The sequence below is a fragment of the Motacilla alba genome, chromosome 18, assembly GCF_015832195.1.
Source record: "Motacilla alba alba isolate MOTALB_02 chromosome 18, Motacilla_alba_V1.0_pri, whole genome shotgun sequence".
NCBI lineage: Eukaryota > Metazoa > Chordata > Aves > Passeriformes > Motacillidae > Motacilla > Motacilla alba.
This window is the reverse complement of record NC_052033.1, coordinates 11,607,390-11,625,470: the sequence shown is the minus strand read 5'-3', so window position 1 is coordinate 11,625,470 and position 18,081 is coordinate 11,607,390. Positions and strand designations below refer to the sequence as shown.

The window sequence follows — 18,081 nt, the reverse complement described above, 5'->3', positions numbered from 1 at the left end:
GCCCTCACACCCACTGCCCTGGAGCAGGGCGGGTGGCACTGCGCTGAGCAGCAGAGGCAGATTCAAGAAGTGCCCCAGTGGAGGCAGAAGGGTCCTGGCATGGCCCAAGGAGCCCCCAGGCACCCTGGGGTGGGCAGGCAGGGCTGTGCCCAGCAGGACAGAGGCAGCGCTCCCCCTGCCATGCGGCCCTTGCTCATGTAATGACTGTCAACATGGAACAGAGGCCGCGGAGGGGAGGAAAATTACTCCCTGAAAAGGAACTGACTGATCCCTGTCATTTCTCACAAAACCACTGACCTGTAAATATTTCATTACCCCAAAAGCTGTGCCATCCATACAAAGCAGCGCCCGGCGCTGTGCAGGCACCGCCGCAGAGCCCCTGGCTGCGGGGCAGGGGCGTCAGGGAGCCCCAGGAGGGACCAGCCCTGCCCTCCGTGGGGATGCCAGGAGCTCGAGGTGGCTTCTCACCCCCAAAGTGGGGCCACAGAGAGCTGGGGAGGGGGGGTGATGGGGATGGACCCTGTGGAGGAAGCAGGGAAGGAGTGAGGAGCTGCAGGCACCAGCGGCAGCAGCTGCTGCACGGAATGTCTTCATCAGCGAACGCAGGGAGGGGTGAGAGGTTGGTGATGGCATCTGCCAGGGACGCTGCGGTGGGAAAGGAGTGCTCCAGTGAGCAGGCAGCACCTGAGGGGGAGGAGGAGGAGGAGCAGCAGCGGGGGGAAGCACAGCAGCCTGTTGGCACGGGAAACTCCATTTTTCTGGGCTGCCGCACATTTCCCGGCACTCTGCATCCCCCTACCCTGCTCCTGGCCCTGGCCCCCCGGGCTCCAGCTGACAGAGCCGCCACCCCTCTGCCCACGGCAGCCTGGGGGGGACAGGCAGAGCGACGTGACACCCAGCAGCGGGGATGGCACAGGACGCTGGCCCGGGCGCACACCAGCACGTGTGTCCCTGTCACCTCCGGCTCGGGCAGAAGGGGCACGGTCCGGCCCCGGCTCCTGGCTCTGCCAGCTGGAAACTTCGGAGCTGAGGCTTCATGAAATATTCATGAAGTAAATGGTGCAATTTCATCTGCATTCAGCCAACTTCATGTATATTTCAGAGTATTATGAAATGATAATGTTGTGTAACCAAGGCGAGACGGGGGTGCTGGGGGGGCCTCCCGGCCACCCCCGCCTGCGCGGCCGGCAGCTCCCAGCTCGCCGCGCACCGGTGCCACTGCACCGGGAGGGACAGACGGCAGGATCGGCAGGAGCAGAGCTCCGGGATGCTCAGCCCTCTGGCTCCCTCCCGAACACAGCCCGACACCGCCACGGGGCCGGGCTCAGCCGCGGCAGCTCCCAGCGGTGCCAGGGCACACCTGCGGGACTCCTTGCTGGCATCCCTGGCACAGCTCTGCCTCCAGGCGCACCGGAGCCGCTCAGACCCCGCGTTCGCAGCGTGGGCTGGGATTCCCAGCTCTGTTTGGTCCCCAGTGGCCACCAAAAGGTTGCGACAGGCGGCACACGAGGCACAAGCCAGGCTGCAGGGCTCAGAGGTGGGTTGGAGGTAACCTGAGTCCTCAGCAGCACCCTCGAGTGTCAGACGCAGGTCACACACGGCACGGCTCGGTGGTGACCACTCTGCCGCTCCGGCGGGCCGGGGGCAGCTGCTGGGTTCCCCCTGCTGGAAAGGGCTGGGGCTCTGGAGCCCTCCCGGGCAGCTGCCCGAGCCCCGCGGCGCGCAGACAGCTCCGGACCAGCGAGCAGGGGGACCCGTGGCCACGTCCACTGGCCTCACACCTCCCGCCAGCCCCACGGCAGCTGCACTGCCAGCCCCACGGCAGCTGCACTGCCAGCCCCACGCCTGGCTCAGCTGCACTGCCAGCCCCACAGCAGCTGCACTGCCAGTCCCAAACCTGGCCCCACCACTCACAGGGCTCCAGGAACCCTGGGTCCTGCACCTACAGAGCCCCTCACACCCAGAGCCCAGTCACGGACCCTGTCACTGTCACCCAGGGTGGCCACGCTGGGGCTCTGGCACAGCTGCACGTGGCGCTTGCTGGCCCAGACACCGTGGGCACCCGTGGCACCACGGACCCATGTGTGTGCCTGGACAGTGCTTGCACGCAGCCCTCTCTAATAGGCAGCCAGGAGCATAATTTTTCCTCTAATTACATATTCAGCACTTCTGAGAAAATGAGATTTTGGTAATTCAATTGGACTGAGAAGCAGCGCTATAATAAAATGAAATTTGTAACAATCGTGCAGTTAAATTAGTTAAATGGAGAGGAAGGAGCTGTGGAAAATTGACCCCTCGATCTCCTAAAGACTAATCAGACATTTGAACCGGGCTGTGCTAACAGAACCCCCGGGGGGTGCGGCACAGAGTGAGGGAAAGCAGAGATGCCCGAGGGAAGGGCTGGAAACAGCCGGGCACCTGGCGGTGTCACCCAGGGGAGGGGACGCCCCTGCTCCGGCCCGGGTGGGATGGGGTGGCTTTGGCAGGGACTGTGCCAGGTATGGTGCTGGGGACACGCTCTCTGTGGCACTGCCGCTGCCAGGGCCTGGCCACTGGGTCCTGGCAGGGGCCAATACCCTGCAGGCTCTGTCCCCAGCAGCTCCTGGACTCACACTGCCTCCCTGCCGGGTGTGCAGGGGGTGCCCGGTGCTCCCTTTGTGCCAGAGCGACATGCCTGGCAGTGTGACCAGCCCTGAGTGAGGACAGCCACCGCAGGACACCCGGACAGGGATGGCACCCAGCACCAGGCTGGCGGGGAGAGGGGCATCCCGTGGGCTGGAGGGCTCTGCAGCAGGTACAACGCAATTAGCCTCAATATTTATCTTGTTGTTCATCTTTTCTATTTTTTCTTGTAAAAGAAAAGGAGAAAAAGACGAGTTTCTCATTTGCAAGTTAATTAGTCTAATTACCTCTAATTAAGGGCTCCCCACACAATGCAGATCACAAATAAGCTGCCACTGTCGCCTGCTCCCACTCTTTTCTCCCCGGTTTCGATTTTCCACGGGAGCTGTTTGAAGGCTGTGGTGAGAACCTGGGTGTGGATCTGGCTGGGCACAGCAGGGCTGGTGTGGCAACAGCCCCTGACCCCTGGCAGGCAATGCCCACAGCACCACAAACCCTCCCCTGCTGGGATGCCCCAGGAGTGAGGGGGCACGCTGCTCACTGCTCCCTCCTGGAACACCAGGAATTCCAGGGGTGTTCCTTGGCCCCTGGCATGCCAAGGGAAGGTGGTGCAGCTTAAATCCCTGCCAGGGCTGTCCATGGGCAGTGGAGGGGTGAACTCTGCAGCAGCCCAGAGCTGCCAGCCCAGAGCTGCCAGCCTGCTCAATGGCACTGGCACGTCACTGGGTCAGTGGCCACGGCATGGCCAGCACTGCACAGCCCCCGACCACCCGCTGGCTCACACCAGCACTGGAAGATCCAGCTCCTTCCTTGCACATTTAGTTCTCCTGTGCCCAGGCACCCTCCCCAGCCTTCCCAACACTGGCACAGCTCCCCACGCCCTCCCAGCACCCAGCCCCACACCTGCCTACAAAACCAGCGGCACTGAAGTGACTAACGCCCTTCCTGGAGGGGCGACAGTGCCCCTTGGTGGCCCCGGCTCCTCCGTGGAAGCCCACTGTCCCACAGACACAGTGCCCCCACGCAGGAGCCCCGTGCCCGTGGGGACAGCAGCCAGGTGACCCTGAAGCTCCTGGAGGTGCCCGGGGTGCCCAGCAGCAGCACCCAGCACCCTGCCCAGCCCTGGCTGCAGGCTGTGGAGCCGGGGGCTGCGCACAAAACCACGTTTCAAAAGCACCTTGCTACGTGGATGGCGGCCCCTGAGCGGGGGCAGCCCCAGGGCCAGGGGTGGTGCAGCTGGTGGGGCTGCTGGGGGTGGCCTGCACCCGCTCTCCTAATTAGCCTTTCTTTATTACACCCCCCCCTCCAACTGCATGTGATGCTTTAAAGAATGACAGATACTAAATCTAATTTAATCTACTCATTCACCCATCACTGTAGCATAAAAATAGGAATATACCTATAAAAAGAGCATTGCCAGGCAGTGTGGGCCAAAATCACAGCTATTGTGGGAAAAGCAGCTTTGCAAAGCTAAAATGAATGTCAGTGTTTTCAGGATAAAAGAAGCCGAAGCAGAAAACATGTTTTGGGGGCTTTGAGGCCTGTCCTGGCCGAGCAGGCAGCTGGCACAGCACGGCCAGAGCCGGAGCTGCCGTGCCGGGTCTCGCAGCCGCGCGACGCCCGGGCAGGGGGAGAAACCCGCTTTGAAACCACCCCGCTGCTGCGACACGCGGCAGCGCCGCTCGGAATAGCCAGCTCCCTAAAAATACAACGCGCTAAACTTGGCAGCAGCCCTTTCGGAAAGGAATTTTCCAAGCAGGATTTGCAGAGGCTGTTTCCCGGCGGGCCGGGCGCTGCTCAGCCGCGGTGTGACTGCGAGCAGCGGGGATGTTCCCGGCGAGGAGCATCCCGGGGGCAGCGCTGCGCTGGGCCTCAGCGCGCCTGGACGTCACCCCGGGCTGGGCTCACACCTGCCCGTGGCCGGGGCTGCACCGGGGCTGCGTGGGGTGCTGCACCGGGGCTGCGTGGGGTACAGCACCGACGCTGAGCCTCAGAGCCCGGGACTGCTCTGGGTCAGCACCGAGCCCTGACCTGCAGCCATCACTGGCTCACTCACAACAGCAGCAGAGATGTGTTTCCAGCACTGACTGAATCCTCTGTTAACCAAACGAAGCCACCAAAGGGTCCTTCCACACCCAGACCCTCACTGAGCCAGGGCAAAACGTCCCTGCCAAGCCCCACCGAAGGATGCAGCGCTCCCACTGGCCCAGGCTGCTCTGCTGCAGACTTGCACCCCCCTCCCGCGGCCCCTGCCCTCCAGATGTCCTGCTCCTGGAGCACGGCAGTGCCAGGGGGAGTTCCTGGGCACAGTGTGGCTGCACAATCCAGAGTGCCACAGACCACGGCTCCTGCGGCCGGGCCAGGGTGGCCACGTGGGGGAAGCGGAGCAGAGTGAGCTGAGAGGCACCCACAGCAGCTGGAAGAGCCACCGGCACCGCTGAGCCCTCCCTGGTGCTGGAAGAACTGAAGTTTTGCTGAGAGCTTCATTACTCGGTCGTTCCTGCAAATCCCAACACGGCTGAAAACGCTGGGGCTGGGGGCTGCAGAATGCCAGCAGCATCCTCAGGAGCCAACCCAGCCACGGGCTCCTGGGAGGGAGAGCACTGTCTGAAGGGGATGAGGGCGGTCACTGCGTGCAGACCCTGGCTCCTGACCGGCTGGCCAGCCCAGCACACTCAGTCCTGGCCACTGGCTCAGGCGCCATCATGGTACACCTCCTCACAAACCCATAAAGGGTGACCCGGGGGTCACAACCAAGTCCCCCCATGGCACAGCCATCTCAGGCAGAGTCAGCTGAACCCCCTCAGGTGTCCCCGAGTCTGTCTCTGTGTCTGCTGCACAGAGGAGAGCCAGGCCAGCGGGCCAGAGCCAGCTCTGGGGCGGGCACGTGCCCCCAGGCAGAAGCAGCATTGCTCCCGGCGTGCTCCTGGGGGGCAGGTGGCACAGGGGGACAGTCCAAGACCCAGAGCAAATTCAGAGCTAAAGCAGGTGCCAGGCACACCCATTGAGGGGCCCATCAGCTGTGCACGGCCCACGTGATGGCCTCCAGCCACGTCCCTCTCCCTGGCAGCTTGCTGTGACACGCACCGGTTACACCTGTCCCCAGGTGCTGGGTGCGGAACCCCAGCACAGGACAAACCCCGGGAAGAGGACGGAGATTTTCACCTCCATCGCGCTCATCAGCCGGGTGAAAATGCAACTCCAAATCCTGTAATAAAACCCTCCTCCTGGCTTGCAAGTCCAGAGCTGCTGCCAAGGAGCAGGAGGCTTCTGGGAGAGCAGGGAGGAAGAGATGCGGAACACAACGGTCAAACCAAACCAGGCAGGGCCATGGGGGAACTGGGAGCTGCCAGCTGCAGAGCCGCACACCCAGGAAAGTTGTGGCCTCCCAGGGACCCGCAGCTCCTCTTTCCCAGCCCTGCAGGCCCTGGGAGCACCCGTCGGGCCGCGCTGTCACCGCTGCCAGACCCAGCCAAGCCCTGCCAGAGCGCTCCGCAGGGCAAGAGAGCAGCACAGCTGAGCCCCTCGTGCGGCCAGCAACAGGGGGATCCCAGCTGCAGAGGGACATCTCCCGTGCTGCAAGACAGGCTCTGGGCCCAGCACTGGCTGCCGCTCCAGGGCATCCTTGTGCTCCCTTCCTGGGGACAGAACCCGTCCCCCGGACGGCCGGGGGTTCAGGGACAGTTCAGGGACAGTGTCAGACGTGCGGCAGCCACGGGGACCTCAGCGCAGCCGTGGGAAGGGTGAAATCCAGCGCAGCCCTGGCTGTCCCCGGGCAATAAATCACGCGCCCGCCTCGGCAGCGCTGCCGCAGCCCCCGCACGCCCCGTGCCCGCAGCCCGCACGGGACAGCGGCCTGGGCCTCGCCGTCCCCACCACCGCTGGCCACGCTCCGGCCACGACCCCACCGGCCACAGACACCCCACGGGACCAAACGCTGCACAGCCTCCTCGGCGGGGCGGGGGGCGGGCACCCGTGCGCCCGTCCTCGCCGCCGGGTGAACCGCGCCGGCCACGCCAAGCGCAGGGAGGATGCCATGAATTTTTAAACTCCTGAAAGCACAAATGGAGCGGTTTGCCTGGCTGGGAGACGGGATTTCCGACGCAGCACAGAGGCACTTGAGGAAGATGCCGCCTCTCCCAAGCTGCGCTCCCCCTGGGATGACGGGCCCAGAAACGCGGCGCACAGGAGCCAGGGCAGCCCCGCGGGACAGTGAAACCTCGGCCCAGGTGAAGGAGCAAGCCGACCACCTCAGCAGCCTCCGTCTGGGCTGCCCAAGGCACCTGCCCGGCACCACGTGTCCCCAGTCCCTCTGCAGCACCTTCCAGGGACAGCGGGACAGACCCACGCCCGCCCGACGGCGCGGCCCGGCTGCGGGCACGCACACACGTGCGCACGCAGGGGCTCATCGCCTCCCCTCCTGCTCAGGCCACGCAGGAGCCGCGTTCCTTCAGCCGAGCATCCATCATCGCCCGGCGGCAGCAGCGCCGAGGCGGGGGAGCGCTCCGCCTGCCGCACTGCCCGCGCCCTGCCCCGGCCCCGCTCCCGGGGAGACCGGAGGAACCCCAAGAGCTGCGGCCGAGGAGCCGCGGCTGCCGAGGGGCTGGAGCGGGCAGGCTGGGAGGAAGCCGTCCAGCTCTCACCCTCTGCCCAGAGGGAAGCGGCCAGAAACACGTGCGAACCGGAAAGCAAAAAAATCCCCTGGAGAGGGTGGCTTACCTGTTGGAGGTAGAGGAAGGCTGGAGGACAGGGGAGAGAGTGAGGAAGCATGCCTGAGTTGGAGACAAGGAGGCAGCCCGAGTTAGCCATGGAGCACAGCATGTGTCGACAGGTAGCCGTGGAGCTGTTCGCGGGTCCGTCCTCTTCCGCACACCGCTATCCACCGCTATCCTCGTCTTCCCGGCTGGCCCCTCGGGCTCTCCCCTCCTCGCCGTCCCTCCCGACCCCTCGGCGCTAGTTAGGAGGGTTCATCTGCGGCAGGCCGGCCGCGCCGCCGCCGGAGCAGCGCTCGGCTCTTCACTTCGGGGCCATTAGACACTGGCACTGAGCGCACGGTCTGCAAAGGGTGTGCGTGAGCCAGAGCGGAGCGGGAGAGAAAGGAAGGGGAGGAGGAAGGAGAGAGGGCTCGGGAGCGAAATAAAAGGGGTGGGAGTTGGAGGAGGAGGGGGAGTCCCCTGTGCATTCAGACATCAAACAGAGCTCTGTATAAAATGAAGAGAATCCGTAATGACATGAGAACAGCTGATCCCGCACTTAACCCCTCCACCGCCGCCGCTCTGCAGATGGCTTCCCCGCCGCCCTCGCCACCCCGGCCACACGCTGGGGAAGCAGCCGGGCGGGATGGGGCCGGGCGGGCAGAGCCGGCTCCCCTCCCGGCGCTGCCTCCCGGGGGAGGAAGGCTCTTACCGGGACTCGCGGTGCTGCAGCGCGGTGCCGCGGGAAGCCGTGCGGGCGGCGGCGGCGGGGCTGCCGGGGACTCCCCGGTGCACACTCCGCCGCACACGTGCGCACGGCCACGCTCTCGCTGCGAGACGCTGCCGGGCCCGGGAGCCGCGCAGCAGCCCCAGCTCCGCCTCCCGGAGCCCCCGGCCCCGCACGGCCCCGCACGGCCCCGCAGCCGCGGGCAGCCCGCAGCGCTCCCCGCCGGAGCCGCCGCGCCTCCCCGCTGCCCGCACGCCCCGGGCACCCCCGCTCAACCCTGCCAGGTGTGCGAGCCCCAGGCAGGGCCCCGTGAGCCCCCCAGGCACGGAAGGCTGCGGGGACCCCTGCCCCTCGGGGTGACACGAGGGCCCTGGCCCCTGGCACCGGCTTCCCTGCGCTGCCCAGAGCCGCGGGGACCCTCTGCCCCGAGATCCGCCCGCTGGCGGGCAGGGGTCAGCCCCGGCAGAGCTCCAGAGGTGCTCCGGCGTTTCCGAGGGCCCTGCGGTGCTGCCAGCAGCCCTGACGCATCCACACCACGCTCGCCGCTGTCACAGCTGCCATGGCAATGGCCTACGTGCCAGCGCCCGCGAGGGACAGCCGCGTGTGCTCGCTCGGGTCCCGGCCCGCCTCCACCCACCCCGGCCCCGCAGCAGCCCCGGCACCGCCGGGGGTCCCTCCCTGGTGCCCCCGCCCCGGCAGCACCGTGCCCAGCTCCGGAGCCATGCAGCGCCGAGGCTGCCAGGCTGGCATTGTGCTGGGGCATGTAGGAAACGAAACCCGGGCTCGGCTCAGTTTCCGTCTTGGCCAAATGTGATGCACAAAGGCAGGGCTGTGCCAGCAGCTGCTGATGCTCCGTCGCTGCCGGAGCCTCCAGCACACGACCAGCCGTTTGGAGCGGGGATTTTCCACAGTATCCCCAGGCAGAGTGACATGCTGCAGTGTCCTGGTACGCTCGCAGCAGTTACGGCCTCTGCTGCAGACGCTCCGGAGCAGCAGCGTGTGGCACGGCCGGCCCGGCGCCACAGGGAAACCTGCTGCCAGCAGCTCCGCAAGAGCCGTCCTGGGAAAGCCGTGTGTGGGGCCCAGGGGGTGCCAGCCCCTCCCAGCGGGTCCTGAGACCGGGGGGAATACACTCCAAGGGGACTGCAGGGACCCAGATCAGGGAGGGGATGCCAGGCCCGGGGGAGGCTCTGTCACCACCTCCACCTTGTGGTACCGGGCGCCAAAAAGGGCCAGCAGTGACATCTGCTGCCAACAGCATCCCCAGGCACTGCTCCCTGTGGGTGCCCACCACAGCTGCTCCCCCTCCAGCTCCAAGGACCAGATGCAGTGGCCCCTCTGGCACGCCGTGGGGCCCAGACCCCTCTCTCCTGCTGGTGTCCAGCTTCCCTTCCCAGGGACCCCCATGCCCCGGGTGCCATGCCCTCCCGTGCACTCCAGCACCTGGGAAAGGACGTGGCACAGCTCTGAAAGGACAAGCGTGTCCCCCCACAGCCCTTCGTGCAGCTGAGGGGAGAGGGGCTCCCCCAGGAACCCGCACACATCCAGGCACCACACAGACCCCGAGCGGGCCAACAGGCAGCTCCAAAGGCCGCTCTGGCTCCACTGCAGCTCCTGGAGGGGACAACGGCAGGGCACTGCCTGGCACAGTGGCCTTGCGGTGCCCAACCAAGCAAGCCACGTGAGGCAGGAGCCGGCTCCAGGATGAGGTAATCTGCCCATCCTCCCCCGCGCCGCTCCGGCCAGGGTGACTCAAAGGCATTCCTGGCCGGTGGCAGCACCACAAGCGCTGGCACTGCCCTGAGCCAGCAGCGAAACGGGCACAGCTCTGGGAGCCGAGGAGAGCCGGAGTCTCCTCTCTCCCTTCTCCTGCCGCCGCCAAGGCGTGCCTGGCCGCAGAGATGTCCCTCTGCAGCGGGGAGCCCCGGGGGACACCGGCCGGGCAGGGGGACAGCGAGCCCCCAGTCAGCTCCAGTGGGAACACCCTGCTGGCACCCCTGGATGCGTTCCCTCACCCTGCTGCTCCGTGCCACACCGTGCCACAGTCCCAGCCAGCAGCACGGCGGTGGCACCAGGGCTGTGCCCGGCCCCGCGGAGCCGCAGCCCCGGAGGAGCACCTCCGAAACTGAAGCCTCCTGGAACGAAAGTTTATTTATCTGTTTAATTAAGATGTGTTCACCAGGCGCACAGACCCCATTCCATCTGTCTCACTTACAGCCGTGTCCCAGTAAAATTAAACCTAATAAATATCAGCAGAGGGAAAGCAAAGGGCACGTGTGAGATATACGATCAAAGGCTGAAGTTGCACAGGGCTGCAGTTCTCAGCACATCTCTCTCTGCCCTTCGGGGCTGGGCTGGCGCTGCGCTCCCCCGCTCAGGATGGGGCTGCCTTTCCTTCAAATCAGCACAATTCCCAGTTTTTTATTTATTTTAAATGAACCCTTCAGGGCTCCTTGGTTTTGTTTTCTGGAAGAGGGAGAACAACATGGCACCGGGACAGGAGCGGTCTTGGCCACTGTTGGGGTGCTGGAGCCACGGGACAGGGCCTGCACTGGGAGCCCTGGGGGGCATGCACCCCCAAACCACAGAGGGAACTTGCCAGGGACAGAGCAGCACACCTGGCTGCTCCAGGCGCCGGGATGGACCTGCTGCACAGCGCAGAGCTGCTGGGAGGTGCCCGAGGCAGCCAGCGCCATCCTCTCCTTGGGAAATGGCAGACAAGCTCAGGCCTCCTCCAAGGGACACGCCACCCTCTGGGAACTGCACCCACGAGGAACGAGGCCCAGGGGTGTGCCTGGAGCCCCCAGCCCCGCTGAGCACACGGTGGCACGGCTGTGGCACAGCCAGGTGCCAAGGGCTGCACCTGAGCACCTGTCAGAGCTGCTGCCAGCCCAGAGCTGGCCCCGCTCCATGCCCAGATTCCGACCCACAGGATGCAGTGGGAAATCCAGTGCCTGGCAGCAGGGTCCTCCCTGGGAGCCCCGAGTTTCCTCTCCCAGCAGAGGGATGATGCGATGCCCTGTACCTGCTGTGGGGGCACGGTGCCCAGCCACGGGGGGAATGGGGGTCCCGGGGGCTGCTGGGGTTTAGTGCGACCCCCTGGTCCCCCAGCACTCTCCCACAGGGCCAAGCCCAATGCTGACACTCGTGAGAGCTGCCAAGGGGGGCTGGAGATCAGGAAAGACACGACCTCTGCCACGAGGGCCACCGAGGCCGGGCTGGGGAGATCAGGCGCTCCAGCCCCCCGGGGTCACCCTGTGAGTGCCGTGCTGGCAGCCCTAGAGCGCCCAGGGACAGCCGCACCAAGCTAATCCTCTCCTCCCACCCACTCCAACATGCCCCCAAGCCGAGGCATTCATTAATTAGAAGCTCACTAGTAATTATTCAAAGACATCAAGCAATTAGATGAAGGCCTTGACAGATCCGAGCTGCTGTGTGACAAGGAACATGCCACGGCAAGGAAGGTCCCACGTCCCCAGGACCTTGGCTATGGGGATGGCCCCAGCTTAGGGCACGGACCAGGACAGCGAGAAGGGACAAGCCTCCCTGGCACTCTGTTAAACCTCTCTGTCTTTCCCTGCTGCTTCCTCCTCCTCCTCCTCCAGCAGCTCTCAGAGGTCACTGGAGACACTCGGAGTGCCTGCTCTGAATTCCCAAAGATGGAGCACCCAGGCATGACCTCACCCGGTGAGGAGGGGACAGTGACCGCAGCACAGCCAGCATCTGAGACAGCAGCTCTGGCACTCGGAGGGGAGCAGGAATGGAGGGAAAGCACATGGAAGTGTAATGGGATCCAGGGAAAAAAACACCCCATTAAGAACATCCTGACCCACTGTGGGGGGAACAGGATTGGGCCTGGGGATCTGCCAGCCTCTGGCCAGAGCTGCCAGCACCGTGCAGAGCAGGACAGCACAGGGCCAGCACCTGGGGGTGTTCCACAGCGTCCCTCGAGCCACATGGGCAGGGACAGGAGCCCTGGTGCTCTCCACATAATGACACCTCCCTACAGCCATCCCCTGTCCCCATCATCCAGCACAAGCAGGGACGCAGGAACCCCAGCAGCCAGTCCCATCCAGCCCAAACAGGGACACAGGAGCCCCAGCAGCCAGTCCCATCCAGCCCAAACAGGGACACAGGAGCCCCAGCAGCCAGTCCCATCCTGCACAAACAGGGACACAGGAGCCCCAGCAGCCAGTCCCATCCAGCACAAACAGGGACACAGGAGCCCCAGCAGCCAGTCCCATCCAGCCCAAACAGGGACACAGGAGCCCCAGCAGCCAGTCCCACCCTGCACAAACAGGGACACAGGAATCCCAGCAGCCAGTCCCATCCTGCACAAACAGGGACACAGGAGCCCCAGCAGCCGGGTTCCCCTCAGTAGCCTCAGGAGTTTCAGGCCTGGGATAAAACGTGGGGGCTGCCCCAAGAGCATCTGCCAAGATCCTGGGTGGGCACCGTGAGAGGGGGCTGCTGCTCGGCACAGACCCGTCACCTGGATGTCCCACTGTCACCACAGAGCCGTGTCCCCTCCCGGGACAGCCAGAGCCCACCAGTGAGCACCAAAGCACAGCTGGGGCAGGGCTTTGGTGCTGGCCAGGGGAGGCAGCTTCTGCCCACGGCCAGCGCCACACGGAGCTTGGACAGGGCAGCGCAGACGCAGGGGGTGCCCGGGCAGGGACCCCTGCCCGCTGCCCTGCTCGTGCCAAGGCCAGGCCTGTCCCCAGCCCTGCAGCCCTGCCTGCTGCTGCCAGCCCTGGGCAGCGAGTGGCTGACCGCGGGGGAAGCCCTGCCGGGACGGCGGCACAGCCAGGGAGGGCGAAACCACCCCAGTCCTGAGCGGAACCTCGGCAGGCAGGTGGGCAGCGCCCACCCTCGGCAGCGGTACCCACCCAAAAATACATCACCGTGCCAGCGGCGCGGCTCGCTGGGAGGGCGACGCGCTGCACCGGCCGCCGCTCCTCCTGGCCGGCTCTGTGCCCTCGCCTGCCCGGCTCCAGCGCCCAGGGCCGGTGGTCCCGGTGGTCCCGGTGGTCCCAGTGGTCCCGCAGCCCTGGCGCTCGCCTCCCTGCCTGGGGGGCTCAGAGCCGGCGTGCAGCCCCCCGCAGCATGCGGCACCGGGGCAGCGCCTTGGGCAGCGCCTTATCCACCCCGGGGAACACGGGAGAGGAAGGACACGATTAAATCCTCTCCGGTGTCTTCAAGGACCAAAGGCAAGGGCGAGCGTGTGAGGGGTCGCCAGCCCCAGGGGCGAGCGGGGCGCTCGGGAGAGGGTCCGGGACGGCGCTGGGCGCTGGGGCCACGGCAGCGGCAGTGTGGGGCTCGCTGGCGCAGCGTGGGCTCCCGCGGACACTCCGAGGAGCCGATGTCCTGCCTCAGCATTTTTCCAGCTCCCCTGTCAATAAGGGAATCCGCCGCTCACAGTTAACCTGCGAGGCGCCAGCCGGCTGCCGGCCCCTGCTCCCAGGGATGCTCAGCCTGCTCCGCCCGGGATGGTCTGTCCCGGGACAGCGTCACTCCGCTTTTTGGAGAAACCGAGCAGCAGCCCGAGGGGGACAGAGCCAGCAGCTCCCAGCCCCCATGTGCAATGGGGACAGTCCCTGGAGCGCCCCGGCAGACCTGGACAGAGCAGCAGCAGGGGACAGGGGACACCGCGAAGGGCTGGCCTCGGCCCCGGGGATGGGTCAGGGGTCCTGCCCACGAGCCCCAGCCGCCCCCGGCACTCAGTGCAGGCTTGGCAGCAGGCAGTGCTGCTCCTCAGGCACTAAATCTCTGTCCTCCAGGGGCAGGCGGGGGAAGGAGCAAGGGGACCATGAGCGCTGAGCCAGGCGTGGCGGTGAGGGAATAAATAAGGATAAGGGAAGCAGAGGAGTGAGGGGGGCAGCAGATTGGTCTCCGGGGCCCAGCTGGTTCTGACATCTACAGCCCCATAATCATATTCAGAGCAGCACCAGGCTGGAGGCAGCTCTCCTCCAGCTCGGCAATAAACGAGAGCAACACTCTCAATAATTCAGCACCAGGAGAGGGTGATAAAGCAGCAGAGGCACCACTGCAGGCAGCTGGGGCGGGGGGCTCCCTGCTCCCTCTTATATCTCAGTGATCCAAACCCTTTCCTCTCTCTCAGCACCCTGTAAAGGCGGCCCCAGCTGCGACCTGGGGTCCCCCCCAGCCTGCCAGACCCCCAGCCCTGCTGTATGGGACAGACAGCGGAGCCCAGTGCAGCAGAATGAAACCAGCAGACAAACTGGGCAGGGCTCAGAACCCTCCCGGAGCCAGGGCAGGGGCAGCAGCTCCCTTCCCAGCACCATTCCACCCTCTCCCACTGCAGCCCCCACACCCACACAAACAGGGCCCGGAGCCCCCGTGCCAGATCCCAAACCTCCCACCCAGAGCAGGCACAGAGCAGCTGAGCTGCAGGACACCCACACCGCTGCCCTCCCTCCTCCGGGCACAGCCGGGGCTCAGCAGATGCCCTGCAGCCCCAGGGCTGACCCGTGCCCTGCGGCCCCACTCCCAGCGGGGCACTGGGAGGGAGCAAAGCCCCCTCCTGAGCACAGGGTGAACCACGGAGACATCAGCAAGCACCGGGGTGGGGGCAGCCCGGCCCCAGCCCCACAGCCCTCCCGTGTGGCTGCCCAGTGTCCCCAGCCCACAGCACAGCCCAGCCCTCCTCCCGCTCACCCCGGCTCCCTGCGAGCCCTGCTCCCACCCAGCCTTCCCCTCCTAGCAGCTCTTCTTCCACATTTCCCACGGGATCTCGGGACCCTGCCAGACCACGATCCCATCCCAGCAGGTCACCTCCATCCCCGTCCTGCGTGCGCCAAGGATGGGAGGGTTCCCCTGCCAGGCACCTCTTCAAAGCTGTGCATGTGGCAGCTCCTGCAGCACAGTGCCACCGGCCTGGTCCCCAGCACCCCCTGGTCCCACTGGCACCCCCAGCCCATGCCAGGGCCAGAGCAATGGATGCACCACACTCATCCTCTGCAGCCCCTCGGCTTTCTTTGCCCCTCTGCTTCACTGGCTTTGACGGGGCAGCACTGTACTCAGTGGGATGGACCTGGGGGGATGCAGCGTCCCCCCTGTGCAGGGCCCCCCTCCTGCTGCTGCAGAGAAATGTGAGGGTGGGACGGGAAGGAGCCACCCACACCTGACCAGCAGGCACCAGGCTGGCAGGGGGCACCTGCTCTGGTCCACCTTCCACTCACATCAGCCATGCCCTGCCTCAGCCCGAGGACACTGTGAGCTGTTGTGACACCTCCCAGAACCCTGGGGACAAACATCTCCTGCGGTGGGCAACTGCAACACGATGGGCCTGTGGGCTGCTCTTTGCCCAGTAAAGACAGGGACCCTGGCTGCTCCAGGGATGGCTCCGCAGAGCACGGACAGACAGCAGGTCAGCACACACGGACACTCACAGGCACGGCAGTCTCAGTCTCCTCACGCAGGATTCACCTCACACCCGCGTGGGGCTCAGCGCCAGGGGGATTTGGGGGGCTGCTGGCAGAGGGGAGGGGGCAGCCTTTGTCCCAGCCCTGCCCCGAGCACGGCTCTGTGCCCCCCAGCCCCTGCCCGACCCCTGAGCCCAGGCTGAGGGCGCTGCCCTGCCCTGCCCCGTGCCAAGCCCCCCTGCCAGCCCCACGCATGCAGGTTTAGCGTGCAGGAGGGACCCCGGGAGCAGCCAGGGCAGAGCCCACCGCAGGCGCTGGGATCCCAGCCCTCCGTACCTTTTCTCAGCCCAGCTCCTCCCGCGGCGCTGGCACTGCGCTCTCTAGAAAAGACAGGGGAGAGGAGGAAGAATTAAAATCAATGATCATCACCACTAAGCTGTTACAGTCAGTGCTGTCTGCTCATCGACTGCACAGCGCTGGGATGTGAGCGCGGACAGCGGTGTTATTCCCCGGGCACGGGGAAGCCTGTGCTGCTCAGGGGCTGCTGGCCAGGCCGGGGGCTCAGCCCAGGGCAGCCAAGCAACATCAGCTCCCACCAGCACCATGCCCAGGGTGATGGGCACGGGATCCCCCCCTTCAGCTCCACCAGCGCACCCCGAACCCAACCCAGCTCGCGCAGACCAGGGGTCCCTTCCTGGGCTCCCCAGAACCCTGCAGGCACAGCCCCACACGCTCCCACGGGGTGGGACAGGGCCCAGCTGCCATCCAAGCGCTGGCTGCGCATCTGGGCTGGTGCATCCCAAGCCTCCTGGCCAGGGCAGCACAGCGACACGCTCCTGTGAGGAGCAGCCCCTGCAGCACGCCGCTCCGCGGCTCTCCTGGCGCTGGGCGCTTCTTGGAGACTACGCCAAATTTCAAAGAAAACTTCCTGAAAGCTGCACTTCAACTAATTGGCTTTTGCAGCACGGCCAAGGCAAGCACTCATCAATCACGTTAGACCCTCAGAAATAACGAGAATGGCTGAGACACCCCAGGAGTGGCTAAAGAACGAGGGGGCTGCGCGTGCCTGCACCCGCTGCCTTGCGGGCCACCGAGTGCTGAGTCCCACCTGCCCGACAGCTCAGCCCCCGCTGCAGGGCCAGCACCCCAGAGGAGGGTCCCGAGGGAGGGTGCAGGGACCCCGTGCCCCGAGGCTGCTCCGAGCTCACGGCCGGGGCCAGGAGCGCCCGGCCTACGGCCCGTCCGGCCGCTCAGGGAGCGCAGACGCTGCTCCCAGGCACTCGTGTTAGCAAACACGGCTCTCAGCCGCGCAGCAGGATAATCAATTATGGTAATTCCTGCCTCAATGAATCAGATTCATGGAGGAGTACAGCTCATTAGGCTGGTGCTGACTTCCATTAGCACTCTTATGATAAAAACCCTCCAAACACTCTCACCCGGCACGATGCCTTCACCAGGCCGGGGGTCTCCTGTCCCAGACCCAGCTGTGGGACGTGGGTGTCCTAAAAAAGATGGTTGGGAACCGCCTGGTTCCCAGCAGCGTGCTGGCAGCCCTGTCCCTGCAGGCCTGGCAGACCCTCCTGCCCCCAGCCACCACAGCTCTGCCACGGCTTCGCCAAGGAAGCGCCCACCAGGATCCCAGCTAGGAGCAGGAGATGGCACAGCAGGCCTAGAGCACCCCAGCAGCAGGGCTGGGAGGGCTGGGAGTCCAGTCTGGGAGGGCTGGGAGGGCTGGCAGCCCACGCTGGGAGGGCTGGCAGCCCAGGCTGCCTGCTCTGCCATCAATAATTGACGCGGCGCTCCTGGGGGAGGCTCGGCGATGGGCAACGCTGCATTTCCCAAACACATTTCCCAAGGAAGGCTCCTTCTGAGAAGCTCCCCACAGCAACGCAGGGCAGGATGCGCCTCAGCTGGGGTGTGCCACGCTTGCTGGCACAGACGGGGACTCGCCAAGCCCGGCTCCAGCCCGGGCAGAAGCCTCTGGTGGTCCTGGCACACGGGGAGCGGGAGGCTCAGCCACAGCCTCCCTGTGCACACGTGCTGGAGCGGGAGAGGGAAACCCCTGGCACAGCGTTGATGCACAGAGGCAGGAGCAGCTCTGGGCAGGATCTGGGGGGATCTTGGTCCAGTCCCTGCTTTTCTGGCACAGGTCTGGGCCGACTGACTCGACCTGGAACCTCGCACAGCCTCAAAGGGACCCTCTGCCAGAACAGGTGACCCCAGCCCAGCCAAACCTGGATGAGAATCAGGGGGTCTGCACAAGAAATGCAACCTGCGTCACCCAGCTGCGGGGATCCCACGAAAGCTGCACCCCATCACCCCTATCCCCACGCTGCCACCGAGGCAGGCCTGGCTCTGACCTGCTGCAAACTTCTCAGTAGTTTCTCAAAGTACATTTTAACCCCCGTTCCCTCCACCAAAAATCCTAAATTAATTTTGCTTTTAATTAAATTCATTAGCAAAGATTATCTGGCTGAGGAACAATAATGTCCCCCCCTCCCCCCACAGCCCTCTCTATTTATATCCCCATATACAGAACAGCAGCGAAAATTTCTTTATGGGCCATTAAAGGTTTAATGTTTAATTTATAACCACCTTCTCCGGCGGGTGGGATGGCCAGGCACAATGTCAACATTTTTAATTAAATGAGAAG

At 65.1% G+C, this 18,081-nt stretch overlaps 1 protein-coding gene across 14 annotated transcripts in view; it reads right to left on the bottom strand.

Moving 5' to 3' along the window:
- RBFOX3 (RNA binding fox-1 homolog 3) overlaps nucleotides 1-18,081 on the bottom strand; it is a 134,261-nt gene that overhangs the window by 12,359 nt on the left and 103,821 nt on the right. For 10 of the 14 annotated variants that reach the window (XM_038156999.1, XM_038157000.1, XM_038157001.1 and 7 more), the window contains exons 3-4: nucleotides 15,765-15,808; nucleotides 7,342-7,678 (exon numbers count right to left, since the gene is read on the bottom strand). The exons of 1 other annotated variant lie outside the window; for it this stretch is intronic. In XM_038156999.1, coding sequence (XP_038012927.1) covers nucleotides 7,342-7,443 — 102 coding nt within the window. In that variant the 5' untranslated portion in view covers nucleotides 7,444-7,678; nucleotides 15,765-15,808. The remainder of the gene's footprint in view (nucleotides 1-7,341; nucleotides 7,679-15,764; nucleotides 15,809-18,081) is intronic. 3 more of the 14 variants (XM_038157007.1, XM_038157010.1, XM_038157009.1) reach the window with 3 other exon arrangements.